This window comes from Lepus europaeus, chromosome 3 (genome assembly GCF_033115175.1).
Source record: "Lepus europaeus isolate LE1 chromosome 3, mLepTim1.pri, whole genome shotgun sequence".
NCBI classification, from domain to species: Eukaryota; Metazoa; Chordata; class Mammalia; order Lagomorpha; family Leporidae; genus Lepus; species Lepus europaeus.
The window spans coordinates 45,314,418-45,330,064 of NC_084829.1; the positions used below are offsets into that span (position 1 = coordinate 45,314,418).

A 15,647-nucleotide genomic window follows, 5' to 3' on the forward strand; every position below is an offset into this window, starting at 1 on the left:
CAGTTGAGGATGTACAGGCAGAAGTCAGAAGTCTTTTTGGTTAAAGCTGGTATTGCCATTTTTGTCCCCCTCTCACACACATTTAAATATTTTCTTATATGTTACCCTGAGAGGGGCTACAATGCATTGACAGATGAGAGGACAAAGTTCCCATTTTTTTTTTTAAGATTTATTTATTTGAGCTAGAGAGAGAGAGAGAGAGAGGGAGAAAGGAAGAGGAAAGTCTTCCCTCTGGGTCTCTCACATGGGTAGCAGGGGCCCAAGTACTTGGGCCATCTTCTGCTGCTTTTCCTTGGCCATTGGCAGGGAGCTGGCTCTGAAGTGGAGCAGCTGGGACTTGAGTGAGCATTGCAGGCAGTGGCTTAACTCGCTACACCACAGCAGCAGTCCCAGAGTTCCCCATTCTCGAGGCATTTAAAGACAACAGGTGACAAGGTGATTTTTGCTCCAACTGCACACTGCAAGAGAGATGCAGATGAAGAACTAAATGCAGAGGAAGGAGAGGTTACCATGGGCAGAAGCAAGAATATGGGAAGAAACTTTGAAGCAGGGAGGACTTGTCAGATTTTAAGGCTGCTTAGAATTTCCAGGGGATGGGATAGAGCAGAGTTGTTTATTAAGGGCTGAAGGAATAAAGAGGGTGGGAACATTCTGGATAGTGCAGGAAAAGGAAGTGGTTCCAGTTTGACTAGGATTGTGCAGCTCAAAGGTTGGAATGAGAGGTGAGACTGGAAAGGTAAGTTGGGGCAAGGTTGTTGTTCTTGCAGATGTTTGTGTGTGCCTAATACACAGCTCTAGAAATACACACACAGTTGAGTGGGAAAAAAAAGGTTTGATCTGAAGTTGCAGCACAGGTGGGCAGACATGAACATGGAAATCTTGAGGCAACAGAAAGTTGAACAAGACAAGGATTCAGAAACCCAGATAAGCCACCTGAGTGGAAGTGGACCTTGATTTTAAGGCAGCTTTATGTCGCAGCCAGGAAGCCTTGCATATGTTTCCTCTTGGGACAGGAGACCACCTCAGGGCATAAGCCCAGGCCTACTCTGGGGAGCAGGTAAGTGGATCCATCTACCTGTAGTAGGAAGGAAGGCAAAGGTTAGCATAGGTTCTGGCAGGAAACAGTTTGAGGCTAGAGCCTGTGGCTTTGATCATAGACCAGTGTGATTGTGCCAGGCCCAGGGTAGCTGTTAAGTCCAGATAGCGCTTTGGTAATCTGGTTCAGACTCTGAGTGTTAGGGGCTTGGGGCAGTTTGAGCACATGCTTTGTCTGTGATGCTCCAGGGCTGTTTGACCACACCAGAGTTAAGCCTTTTTGAGATCTAACTTGGGGAATTGTATTTGAAAAAGTTGTGATGCACACTTCACACTTGTCAGATTTTGTGTGGTTCCACCTTGTAAGCAACTGCTGCCTGGAGTGGACTCCTCCGTTCCCCAGGCCCCTCTTCTCTCGTTCTCTCTCTCTCTTTTTCTTTTCTTTTCTTTTTTTTTTTTTTTAGAGGGGCAGATATTTCTTACTTCAGGTAGCAGAGAATTCAAAGTTGATCTGAGAACAGTGTGTGCATTCAGGGAGTGGTGAAAACCGGTGCCTCTGCTGATTTGCTCTCACAGCCTTCTTCTCCAGGGTGGTGGTTTTTTTTTTTTTTTTTTTTAAACAGAAAAGTCTGATTGCACCCGGAGCTGGGTATGTAGGGCTAATCAGGAACTTCAGGTTGCTGGCTCTCAATTCATATATTTTCTTGCTTGGGTCCTTTTTGTTGGTTTGTTTTTTCTCTGGCTGTACTGGTTCAAAGAGCATCAGTAAGAAGGGATGTGGTTTTTAAATGGTGCTATCTACTGTTGTTGTGTCCTTTTACCAATCAGTTTCCACAAACGAGAGGCTAATCCAGTGGGCCAACCTGCTTCAGACCACTCAGAACACCAGGGGTGAAGAAGACAGGATTCTGGGACTGCATCAACCTCCCCCCCCCCCCCCCCCCCCCGTCCCATCCCCATCTCCATCCCCAGGGCTGCCATGGATGATTGATCAGCATCCTCTGCATCATTGCCTCCCTACCCGGGATGTCCACAGCCCATTAGAATTCATATGAAGATGACCCCCAGTCCCTGCTCCCTGCAGTGAGACTGTGACACAGAACCCTGCAGGTCCTAGGATGCCATTTACTGGTCTGTAACCTTGAGAGAATCACTTGATGTCTGCAAGCTGAAGTTTGTCATCCTTAAAGTGGGGATGCTGGCCTTCTGGTGCAACAGGTTAAGCTGCTGCTTGCAATGCTGGTATCGCATATTGGAGCGCCACTTCCACTGCTTTGCTGTCCTGCTTCTGATCCAGCTTTCTGCCAATGTACCTGGGAAGGCAGAGGAAGGTGGCCCAAGTACTTGTGTGCCTGACAGCTATGGTGGAGACCAAGACGGAGTTCCTGGCTCTGACTTTGGCTTGGCCCAGACCTGGCTGTTGTGGCCATTTGGGGAGTGAACCAGCAGATGGGAGATCTTTCTTTGTCTCTCCCTCTCATTCTCTGTCACTCTACCTTTCAAATAAAAAACTAAAAAGAAAAACCACAAAAAACGCAAAGTGGGGTCACTGATTTTGTCCATCCCACAGAGAATTTAAAGATACCATGTGAGCTATGGCAGTAGCACCTCAGTTGTTTGGTTAGACACTCTCCTCTTCATCAGTGGGATGTTGTGAATATTAAATCATCTGCAGGATCCATCTGGTTAGGGGAAAGGCAAAGACTGTTCTGTTGAGCAATAGCCAGTTTTGATTCCCAGCCCGTCATCAAGCAGCTTGGAGTCAGAGCATTTCTGCACAGCGGGTTTAGACTTTGCTACTACTTGAGAAAAATGCTTCTCAGGGAAGCGCCCCAAAGGGCAGAGGGAGTTCAGTCTCCTTCCCTATACCTGCGCTCCTCACCCCCATTTGTTGGGAATAATCCAAAACAACCACAGCCACCTAAGGGGAATATTTTCAACTCTCAGGTTTTATCTGAAAATTCATGCATTTTTCTCCATAATATGTCTGGTTTTGTTTTAATATAAAACTGTTTTAACTTACTTGTATTAGCTGAAGTTTAAAAGCCCTCCCCCATGTGTCCCCTTCTTGTGTTACATGCCTTCCTGTTAGCTAGGCCTTGGTGTCTACTGTATCACATCTCAGCCAGTTCATATGTATCTGCTTTAATGTAGTCCAAGTTAACAGTAGTCCAGGTTGTAGGAAAATGCCAGGCTGTCCTCGGAATTCAGATTTTTTTTTTGAAAGATTTACTTAGAAACAATTTATCATTTAGTTGCCATTTTAAAAATAATCTTAATTGACCACATATGTTATCAAATAAAAGCTAGTCTTGTGGTGTCTGCCTCTTTGCCCCATCTCTTCACCATCCCCAGCACCCTGAGGTGTGCTTGTGTACTACCTCCTGCCAGGAGGTCAGAAAATTTACTGCGCCCTCCCCCCCCCCCCCCAGGAAGGTACCATCATGGAAAGCCTTTCCCCGAATTAAGATGAGATTACTGACGCTGAAGCTGTTATTTTTAGGAGAAAAAGGCTATTGCTTTTAAACCTCTGTCCCTCGTTTTCCTAGTTCCTCTTCTCTTAATTGTGGCTCTGTGTTTTGGTAGCCATAAGTCATTAGTGGTTTTTAATTTTTCTGAAACTGAAATAAGGTCTGAAAGGGTGGATTTGTCCCTTTTTCCTCCTTTTTTCTTTTTCTTTTTTCCTGGCTAATCGGAGGAACGCAACCACATCTGAAGCCACTTGGCTCATTATGAATTTCATGGAAACTGATTCTCTGAAAGTGTTTCCATATGTGTGTTCCCAATATATCCCATCCTCTGTAAATGGGAGCACAGACGTGTGCATGGGCTGGAAATGGCTTCAGGATGTGACAAAGCAGTCATATGACCGCCACGGCACCGTGGGTGGCCCCTTCTGAAAGACACGGTGTCCTGGGTGCTGGCCTCCTTCCTGCAGCGGATCTGGTTTCAAAGACCATCCACCCTTCCTAGGATTTAAAAAGTTCTTAATCAAGGCCCAGTGAGAAGATCTCTCTTTTCTTCCTCCCTCCCCCTCTTTGGCTCCTCTCTTCTCTCCTGCTCTCCCTCCTTGTGTGCATGCACATATACTTGCATGTCTTCTACTGCCTGCTCCTTTCCCTTCACAGAAAGGAAGTACATTATTCCAGCAATATCCTCAAAATTTCGGTGGGGTTAAGGAATGGTTGAAGTTTCTGAAAATCGCCAGATATTTTTTTCCTTCTCTTGGTCTTTTCCTTCAGCATAACATACTTTCTTAGCCTTAGTTAGGATCAGCTGGTCTTTCAAAATTTGTGAGCATGCAGTGGAAAAGTACAATTCATTACAACACGGAAAACAAATATTTATACTGGATAGTTGAGGCACTTTCCCTGTCTTTGCAAAACTATGGAGTTTGCTAGTCATTTCATTATCTTAAAAAAATCGATCTTAAATTCTTTTGCTGGTTTCTTCCCAGCATGATCCATTACATTTCTCTCAAATATATGTAATATTTTCCCAATTATAACCTAATGGAGTTAAAAGTAAAGCTAATTTGGTGATAGATACTTGATCTTTTTTTAGTGTGAAGGGATAAAGTAGTATATGCATATGCATAGTCTCAATTAGTTTTTTTGGTCATGTTTATACAGCATTCTGCTTCTGCCGTGTCATCTGCTTTGGACATTGCTAGTGATTATTTGTCGAGTGTGTGTTTTTGAATCATCTGGCTTTTCTCAGCACCATGCTATGTACACATACTAGGTAGGCACTAAAAGAAGGGTATTTGGGTCTTACTCTTAATTTGCTTTCTCTTTAGCTGGAAGATGAAAATACTTATGTAAAACGATGGTAATTATTCAAAACCTACAGAGTGATATGATTTATATACATAAATGTCTAAAGCGTGTATGGGAAAGATAATAAAAATGTGTACACCTGGGAAGTCCTTGCATAGTGGTGAGCTTTGAAAACTGCTTCCTTCCTTGGTTCGGCTGAGAGAAGAGAGGTGGCCACGTGTGCCAGGGCGAGCATGAAGACATCTCCCGTGAGGGTCCTGAGTAGTGTGTATGTGGGCAGAGGCTCACAGCTGCATCCTTATTTTTCACCCCTTCTTTGCAGAGCTGCTTGGTTATGCCCTGTGAGAGGCAGGGGTGAGTCATTCTTGTTCTGAGGCCAGCTGTGTGCCTTGACAAGGTGATACGTCAGTGAAGAGTTTGCCTCTCCTGTGTGTAGTGTAGAAAGCAGATCTCAGGAGGCTCACAGTGGCGCTTCTACCGTTTGGCACCGGCATGCTCTGTCAGGCAGAGCAGAACCCTGTGCCACTGGTGCTCGAGCTGCCGCTCGCGCCCACCACATTTGCAGGCTTCCCTGTCTTCACCTGTCGAGGTCCCCCATGATTCTTGACGACTCTGACACACTGGCTCTCCATACTGTAGGAATTCAGATGGGGATGCATATTTTACCCTCTGTTATTTACTCATTCCAAATCAATACCATCACCTTAGTTGCAGCCACTGATGCAGGATCATGAGGGGAGGAATGTGATGACATTGCAGCAGGCCAGGCATTTCTGGAGAGCCCCTGCCCCCTTCCTTTCTTCTGTCCAGTGTTCCCAGTGTGGACCTACATACAGGTCCTGGCTCTGAGACTGGACAGGTGCTGTATCTGTTTACTAGTGGCAGATGCTGTTGGTGGGGTCCATCTGCTGGGTGAGCTCAAGTGGTGTAATGATGCTTGGGAACAGCTTTGAACACTCTTTAAAGAGTTTTACAAGGTTTTATAGGTATGGAATATATATGAGCTACAGTTTAGATTTTATGTCCACATTGCTTAATGCTTTTCATATCTGTTTGTTTTAATTTGTCCAAATGTACTAGCTGTTGTACAGAGTTCCTAATCTTTAGATTCAGTTGTCTATCTATTTATCCATCCTTACATACATCCATGTAGTTTATTTTTAATTTTAATCACAGTATACTAGATTCTGAAAGGTATATGAGAGGAAAATAAATCCTTTATCATCCAAAGCTGAATTTATAGTTGGAAAGAACAAACTAACAAACAGCTAATAATTCAGGAAAGTAGTGAGTAAGGGCTTGAAAGAGTGATCCAGGAAATAAATGCTCTTGGAGAAGAAGCGTTGACCTCCTGGTTAGCAGAGAACAGCCCTGCACAGATCTCGTGCATTATATGTTCTGGTAGAAGGAATGCCAGGAGAGGGTTAATAAAAAAGTTCTTAGACTTTATTTGAGATTTGTTGAAGCAATAACTTCTACCATTTAAAAGGCCCCAGTGAAGCTTTGAAGTTAACACCTCATTGCTGAGAAGTGTGATGGCTTTTCATTCTGTAAGTTTATGCCCTCATATTTGGGAAAAAAAAAAAAAAAAGGGACAGAGGTCTCTGCACATGCCAGCATTCATCCTGGATTGAAGGCCCTTTCCTTGGTTCTGCCCTGACGGGCCTCCGCAGAGGGTGCGTGTAAATTCTGCTGCTTCGAGGGGAGGGTGACACGGGTGTGAGGTTTCCCACAGATGGTCCCAGTGACAGGAACCCGTCTGTCATTCTTCTCACCCTCCACTTTCCTTTCAGTCCAGAGATCTCCTTGCCCATTTTCATTCAACCATCATTTATTGAGGGCCTGCTAAATGAGAACATGTATGTTAAAGTAAAGGCTTTGGTAAAGGCCTAGGAATGTCAGGTGTTATCGTTATTCACTACTGAAAGGGAGACAAAGTATCATCAGATCTCTGCCTTCAACACCTTGCATTCTTTGCTGGGAGTTGACCGTGACCCAAGATGGGTAGCATTAGAAGGGAGCAAGTGAAAGCTGTTGCATGGGGAATTGCAGGGCACGAGGAATAAAGAATGGAGGTTCTCTTTCATTCCCCCATCTTGGTTTCACACACTTCCTGCTCGCTCTGAAGACCCAAGAAGCGTGGTAAAGAGGAACTGTTTCTCTTTCCCTAATAGACCTTGTGGTAAGGGGCAAGATGTTTTTATTTTAACGGTTTTATTTTTATTTAAGCTTCATGGGCATTTTATTAATATATTCTTCCCTATGTATATTAAGTTACGAGAAACTGCTGCTGCTGCTGCTGCTGCTGCTGCTGCTGCTGCTGCTTTAATAAGGAGGGCTCTTGTGGCTCTGCTTGTGACAGCTACATTTGTTTGCAAGCTGTCTGGCTGTGGCTAGGGGTGTAGACAGAAGCTTTGGAAGGAAGTGCATCTGTAGGAAGCCGGCAGATCCTAAGGGGATCAAACCCTTGACCTTAGTCTTATTCACATTGTGCCCTGAGCAGCTGAATTAATTGTCTACTAGTTAGAAGATTAGATCAACAACAAGGCTGAAAAGCATTTTTAATAGTATCCCAAAGTTAGTAACTCTCATGGAGGCATCAAGAAGAGCCTTCTGAAGTATTTTTCTTTTGGGCAAATAGATTTCTTTTTTTTTTTTTAAGCTTTATTTATTTATTTAAAAGTCAGAGTTACACAGAGAGAGGAGAGGCGTTGGGGGGGGGGGTGTCTTCCATTCAATGGTTCACTCCCCAGATGGCCGCAATGGTCGGAGCTGTGCCGATCCGAAGCCAGGAGCCAAGAGCCTCTTCCAGGTCTCCCATGTGGGTGCAGGGACCTAAGGACTTGGGCCATCTTCTACTCTGGCGCTTCAGGCCAGGGTGTTAACCCGTTGCACCACAGCACCGGCCTGGGCAAATAGATTTCTAAAATAGCAGAGTAATAGGTAGATGGTGGCGAGAGAGAAATCTGTGATCATGTCAACTAAATTCCTGAAGGAAAACTAAAATTGCACATGCTTGGTTATAAGTCAAAGTTCTAGTGTGTGTACTTGGCTCAAGCTGTGTGATTATGTGATGTTGAGTATATGGCTTCCCTTCTTTGGGTTTCAGTTTATCTATTTGTCCAAACGGGGATTAGCTTAGAGTTATCTGAGCAGTAATTAGTTTCTTCAGTAGGTTTTAGGAGTTTTAAACTGGTTCTGGGGGGATGAAGGCTACCACACACGTCACTGGGGCCCTTGCTGAGCTCTGGGTCTACGTTTATAAAATTAGGTGTGGGAAATAGTACTTTTAACATGTGGTTGGTTTTGATCTCATAGTTTTTTTAGTAAGCCATATTTGTATTTTCTGCACTTTATTTTATGTAATATCCAGTTCTGTTTTTATTGTTTTTTTTTTTTTTTTTTTTTTTGAGTTTGTGGTTCTAACAAGGCCGGTGATACAAGGTCTGAATAGTTTAGGACACAAATGTGAAAATAATCCAAGAAGGGAAGGTAAAAGAAAGCCTAACTTCACGTATAAAACAAAGATTAGAAGTATAGATACAGCCCAATCAAAGAAAGATAATTGAATTATATTATTTCCCTCTGCAATGAAGATTATAAAAAGTTGAAGATTAGGTAGCATTCTTCCTGCCTCCCCTCCTGGATTATTATGTAAGGGACTTCACATTATACTGTAGCAAATTACTAATATTTCTTCATACAGAATATATTACAGTATGTTTCAGAAACATTTCTCAGTAACATCAAATGACTAAGCAAATTCCAGAAAACTCTATATTTTGTGAGTTATAAAAAAATCCTGTAGTCCCCTTAGAGTCCTTATTAGCTCTTTTTCAAGAAAAAGTTCATCCTTAAGACGTTACAGACTCAAATGACTACAAATGATTGGCTAAAATACTGTAAATCTAGTGGATATTTGTTGCATTGTTTTCAGTCAAGCACAACCAGAGCTCATTAATTGAAAAAGGAATGTCAATTTGTGTGAGCTGGTGTCTATAAACCACAGAGGTACAGTGATCCTGGCATCTGAAGGGCAATAAAAACATCGGCAAAATTTATCAGGTAAAATAGAGAAGAAGGGGTGTGGGTGGCATATGCAAAACCATGTTGGAGTTTACTGGCAGGGCCTCCCATTAAAGTTTTAATGAGGCTTCTGCATCAAAATAAACCACTTGGAATTTTAATTATTACTACAGTATATTTTAAGTATAAATACACACAAGAAGCATTTTTTATATCAACATGCCTATCTGTGTGAACTCTGAGCTTCTAGAGTTAGGGGCAAATGTTGACATTTTAAGTGTGACTTCTTTTATTTTAAATTGCTCGTGTTATTCTGTCTTTCCTCATATGATCTGAGTATTGAACTCAACTCATACAAAAGTGACCTGCCTAGAACCATTAGCTCTGCCAACTCAAATTCACCCACCTGCTCTGCACTGAGAAGGCTGGCTGAGGAACATGTGTACCCCCGTTTTAGTGTCCGTATTGTACAAGGCCGTGCATAAGCACCAGGTGTGGGAGCTGTTACATCTCATCTGCTGCCTTTTCTGATTTTGCCAGAATCACTACTCCCACATTTTTTGAACTTGGGCCTGTCAGAATTTCATTTTGAGGAGGGATTAGGTAGAGGCAGGTTGAGGATGGAATAATTTATAAGAAGCAGAGAGTCACTTCTGGGTCTGTGTTAGTTTTGGTTTGTCATCTTCAAAGTGTTTGCTTCTGGTAGTAGAAGCTGCTCGCTAACTTTTTACCCTCTGCTTATGGGCCTGGGAGTCCTGGGAAAGTACTAATGAGGGATGGGAACCTGTCTGTCTACCCGCTCCCGCTCCCCTAAAGCTGTTGCTTCTCCTTCTGCCTTGGAATTCACGGTCATAGAACATTAGAGCTGGAAGGGAACTTAGAGCTCATCCCCTCATTTTACAGATGATGACACTGCCACTTCTGACTTCTGCCTCTGGCCTTCCACTCTCAGTAAGAAGAGCCAGGCAGGTGAGATTTTTAACAATTGCTGGGCTGGGCAGGGCTGGGCTGGGCTGGGCTGTCTGATTGATACTATCCGATTTGTGAGAAAAATTTTGTTAACTATATGTTGCCTTCAAATAGTCACTTTCAATTAAAAATACATATCATGGCACTTAGCCCTAGTATTTTAAGGTGGACATTAAATAGTGTGCATTTTAATAAAAATTAACAACTCTCAATCAGCACCTTTAAAGGAAAGTATTAGAATTATTCCTTTATGAAACATTGGGATATTCATGGATGAGGGGTGAATAGAAATGGGGCTGAAGAAGTACCTATCACTAAGGTCTTCTAGAATGGCTAAATGCGTTCCCTTATAGCTGAAAGCTATGGTAAAATACAGTTCCATGAGATCAAAATCCTTTAAAGATTTTTAGAAGGAACCAAAATCTTAGTGAGAGCACTGGTATTAGGAAGGGGCTTGTCACAATTCTGTCAATTCTAGAAAACTGTGATCAATCCATGATCACAGCTGTAAGTTTTCAGGCATTTCAGAAAACTTACTTTCATATGAAATGGATCCTAACAGTGGTTTCATCAATTTGGCACCAGAAATATCTATTAAGGAGCCATGCTGTGAGCTTCAGCAATGCAAGGGGAAAACTGTCTGCCTCCAGGTCACTGCTTCAGACCGACCTGAAACTGATGCTGTAGAGGGGCCCAAGGACTTGGAGGAGGGGCTGAGGAGGTACCATCCTCTGAATCGTCCCTAGGCAGTGAGCCCTTCCCAGGCCTAAAACAGGGCCTACATCTGACATTAAGACTTGAAATGCAGTGACTCCTAAGGTGGTGAGCCTCCCCCCACCCTCCCCCAAACCCTCCTTATCTAGCTGTTTACTCTCCAGAGAATTTCTGATGGCTAGGCTTTCCCTATAGTCCCTGGATAAGGAAGATAGTTTCAAGGTACATTGGAATATGGTTTGATTTCACTGTTACTAAGATGCAGATTATGACACAATCCTAAAATCTTTTAAGTGTTTAAAAAGGAAATGATAGGAACATGTTAGGGTACCTTTTTGATGTCCCTTCATTGATGAAGGAGTCCTGCCAAGAGTACTAATCATAAAAATGGATCATTTTGGAATTTATATTGGGTTGAGAAAAATAAACTTGTCTGACTTAGTACAAATTTTACTTCAAATATCTGAAGTGCAACGAGAAGCAGAAAGAAAAAAAAAAAAATCAATGAGGATTTGGTCTTAAAGTCTGGTGAGTGAGCCCCGATGATGTGAATGTTGGGTTGGTTCACACACAGGACCTAGCACATGATTGGGTTTTTAAAGCCCTTTGGGATTCTCCGGAGGTAAAGAACGAAAGGATAAATGCCGTTAAGACTGTCACATGGAAAAAACGAAGTCTGTCAAGTGACTGGTGCCTTTGAAAGTCTGTTTGTGGCTTGCTGTTCCTTTTTGGGAAAGCTAAAGTTTTCTTTTTCTTGTAAAAAATTCTATCATTATTTTAATTGATATTTACAGATTTTTTCCCCCCATCTTCTGTTGTAATTTTTAGGTGCTTCAGAACTGGGCCCTTTTTCAGACCCCAGGCAGTTCCCAAGCATTTCATCCCTCACTGAGAGCCGCTTCTCCAACCCACGAATGCACTATCCAGCCACCTTTACTTACACCCCGCCAGTCACCTCAGGCATGTCCCTCGGTATGTCCGCCACCACCCACTACCATACCTACCTGCCACCACCCTACCCCGGCTCCTCCCAAAGCCAGAGTGGACCCTTCCAGACCAGCAGCACTCCATATCTCTACTATGGCACTTCGTCAGGATCCTATCAGTTCCCCATGGTGCCGGGGGGAGACCGGTCTCCTTCCAGAATGCTTCCGCCATGCAGCACCACCTCGAATGGCAGCACGCTATTAAACCCCAATTTGCCTAACCAGAATGATGGTGTTGACGCTGATGGAAGCCACAGCAGTTCCCCAACTGTTTTGAATTCTAGTGGCAGAATGGATGAATCTGTCTGGCGACCATACTGAAATTCCTCAGCCGTGGCCCAGCAGTGGCCCAGCGGTATCTGGGGGCCACATCCCTCTTGTATTGATATATACATATATAGAGTGCATATATATGTATATCAACTATCTACAAAGTGCCTGTTATTTTACAAGAGTTTTCATTCATTCATTCACTCATGATCTGACAGCCATAAGAGGGTAGAGATACTAGAAGCAGAAGGCCCAAGAGAGACGATCATAATTGGGTTTCAGATCGTTTACTATTTAAGAAGTACTTTTGCAAAGAACAAACAAGGGAAAAGGTATTTTTGTTGTTGTTGTTTTGTTTTGTTTTTTGGTCTGTTACCATAAATAACCTGTTCCTTGGCCGATTCTGAGATGTGGCCTCCGGGTACAGGAGGAAAATGAGCAAAGCTGCTTCCTCCTTGTGCTCAAAGCCTCATGGCCTTGGCTGGTGCTCTCTTCTGAGCAGCTACAGAGCCAGTGGAGGCACAGGGAAGAGACAGGTAGGATGGATGCGTCCCCCACAGCACTGCATGTTTGCAGTGGCTGTCCCGGCTCTGTGGTTCTGCTCACTCGCAGACCTGTGCAGGTACTCATTTGAACTCTCTGGTTCAGTTTTTTTTTCTTCCCCTTTACTTCTCTAAGAAAGTGACTTCAAAAATACTGATCAGGATAGAAGATTTTATTTTACTTTTTTATACTTTTTTTTTTCCCTTTTCCCATTTAACCAAAAAGAAAATCCCTTTCCTTAAAACTCCCCTTCTCCTATTATGCAAAACTAAAAATGGCAATACCTTATTATAGCCATAATGGTATAGATAGTGTTTGCGTTTGGCTGTGTGTTATTTGTTTTCTTTTTTTTTAAATTATGAATATGTGTAAAAATCTGAGGTAACTTGCTAACGTGAATGGTCATATAACTTTAAAGATATATTTATAATTATTTAATGACATTTGGACCCTTGAAACATTTCTTAGTGTATTGATATGTTGACTTCGGTCTCTAAAAGTGCTCTTTATTAAATAACAAATTTCTTCAGTGGGCTAGAGCCATATCTGAAATATTGCTAAGCAATTTCAGTTCATCCAGGCACAATGTGATTTTTAAAAATGCTTCCATCTCCAGATATTTTAGATGTAGTTTGTTTTTGTGATGTATGAAGGAAATGTTATGTTTAGTTCTTTCAGATCTCTGATTGCCTCTAACACAGCTTTGCCTTTTAAAGCAATAATTAGGGATTTAAAAAGCAACTCATAGCCCTTTGTCACTCACGTTGCCCTTTATCAGCATGAGATGCTGAAGTGATGTGGTTTCCTAATTTCTTTTGGATAATTATGACTCTTGTCATATAAAAACACAAGCACAACTTGTGACTGCAGAGAAACGTTCTGTGGTTTCCTAGTTAAGCAAAACTCTAAATCGCCAGGCTTCCTAGTGAAGACATAGTGTAGAGCCACACACATGGATAAAGGATCCATCGTAATACACATCGTACAGGAAAGCAGAATTGCACCAGGGATTCCTAGCCAACCAGCCTTACCAAGCAGTAGATCAGGGGAACCCAGATCTGCCTTACCCAAGGCCGGCCCCACTGGGCATGGCTTTCCACAGAATTTGCATTGAAAGGAGCAGAATGAAGCCATTGTCCCATGGGATTGGGTCCTCTGGATAGCAGCAGCCCAGTTCCTGCAGGTAGCTGACCTGAGAGGACACAATGGCCTGTGGGCACCTACGTCCAGCCTTTGATATCTGTATTTCTCACAATGGAGGGTCCAGGGAAGGCAAGGCTGTGGAGAGTTTGATGTCTACTACTACTGTGTATGAATTTGAGTGAGAGCCCTCCTGTAGGATGCACTTTGACCACCTTGGAGCCCACATGGCAAATTCCCAAATGTGAATCCTTCATCCAAGCCAGGGTCATTTGATGACACCATCAGGCACGTCCCTGGCCCCTCACCAAAGATCAGGTTCCTTCCTGAACATGTTGTGTTGACCTAAGCGGGGCGTGCAGAGGTTCCCTCCAGCGCCCGTGTTCCTCAGCCATTCTGAAGCCCACCTTTGTAGGCTGCCGGACATTGCAGGGCAGTCTCTGGGGCAGCTGCACCTGTGCTTCCTGCCTGGGTGTCTCCCTTGGAATTTGTCCTGACTCCTGCCGATAACAATTGAGGGGAAACCAACGAAACCAAACCAAATACTTTGCCTTCTAAAGGATGTATACCAAGTATGCTTAGATAAATAAGCCACTTTTCTATTACTTAAGATGGAAGTAGTAATTGATACTATTTATTTTTTGTGTGTGGTAGCTTGAAGCATGCCACTGTCCATTTATATGTTAGTGTGAAATATGTGTGTTTGTCTCAGCAGCACTTAAAAAAGCCAGTGTCTGGTTACACATTTCCAGTTTAATTAATTGACATAACCGCCAATGCCATCTGCACCCTATTTAATGAGAAAGGTACTCTTACTTGTGCATTGTTTTTTAATGTTAAAGGGCTTTTTTAAGTTTACAGTACACATACAGAGTGACTTTAGGGATGCTCTAGTGTTGAAATGTTTAAATTAGAGTGGCTGCAGGCAGCAACCCAAAAACACTTTAAAAGTTTTTTCCTTGGGAAAAATTCAAGCACTTCTTTCCTGCACCCTCACTCACCACTCCGATGGGCAATTGACATTTCTTAGAACAAATTCTGTCCTTTTTTTGCCTAGGGGTTAAACAATCTTTTCTTTTCCCTGAACCCTAGTTTGCACTTGGTGTCGTGTATAAGATTTGTAATTTCAAGACCAAAGCAAAATCTTAGTCCTACTGTGGAACCATGTACTAGTCGACACTCTCTTTCCTTGGGGTTATAGTGTGGTTTGTTAGGTAGCACAGACGTTGCTGGAACTTACAGCGTGACCAATGCAGTCTTTTTTTTTCTTTCTTTCTTTCTTTTTTTTTTTTTAAATCCATTTCAGTTGCTCACAAATTTTAACCTATGTCAGAGTTTCCAGAACAGGTACCACAACTTTAAGGTGTAGATTAGTAGAAAGACATCCAGTAGAACTGAGACTCAACAGATGAAATCTCCTTTGCTCTTTAGACTGTCATGCCCCACCCACCTTCAGGGCCTTTTATAAATGAGCAGAGAAATCCTTACCATTAGGGACCCTCCATTGTAAATTCACAAGGGAGGAGATGTGTACTGGCTTCAAGGGTCCCCTCCATATTGAGGAAAGGGACTGACCCAGAATCTGGGTGAAAACATGGGAACACATAGCATTAGCAGAGGTGATAATTACACCATGGTATTGAAGGAACAATAGTACAATAAAAGATGACTCTTCCAAACCTTGAATTTGTTGTTCTTAAAAAGATAATGCATTTAAAAAATATTTTCTATGTGAGAATTTTTTAGGTGTTTGTTTACTTCATGTTTACAAATAATTGTTTGCTTTTTAATGCAGTACTTCGAAATATATCAGCCAAAACCATAACTTACAGTAATTTCTTAGGTATTTTGAATAAAATTCCAGTTTTTGGATATGCTTTACCATTCTTAGATTTCTGTGGAACAAAAATATTTGTAGCATTTTGTGTAAATACAAGCTTTCATTTTTATTTTTTTCCAATTGCTATTGCCCAAGATTTGCTTTCCATGCACATATTGTACAAATTCTGCTTTGTGCCACAGGACATGATTGTGGATGAGTTTACCCTTAACTTCAAAGGGACTATTTGTATTGTATGTTGCAACTGTAAATTGAATTATTTGGCATTTTTCTCATGATTGTAATATTAATTTGAAGTTTGAATTTAATTTTCAATAAAATGGCTTTTTTGGTTTTGTTATGTGT

The 15,647-nt window shown here is 42.4% G+C and overlaps 1 protein-coding gene across 3 annotated transcripts in view; it reads left to right on the forward strand.

The window, feature by feature from the left end:
• RUNX2 (RUNX family transcription factor 2) overlaps positions 1-15,620 on the forward strand; it is a 141,442-nt gene extending 125,822 nt beyond the window's left edge. For 2 of the 3 annotated variants that reach the window (XM_062186203.1, XM_062186205.1), the window contains 2 exons: positions 9,744-9,809; positions 11,352-15,620. In XM_062186203.1, the coding sequence (XP_062042187.1) occupies positions 9,744-9,809; positions 11,352-11,830 (545 nt within the window). In that variant the 3' untranslated portion in view covers positions 11,831-15,620. The remainder of the gene's footprint in view (positions 1-9,743; positions 9,810-11,351) is intronic. The other variant, XM_062186204.1, reaches the window with a different exon arrangement.
• The last annotated feature ends 27 nt before the right edge of the window (positions 15,621-15,647 follow it).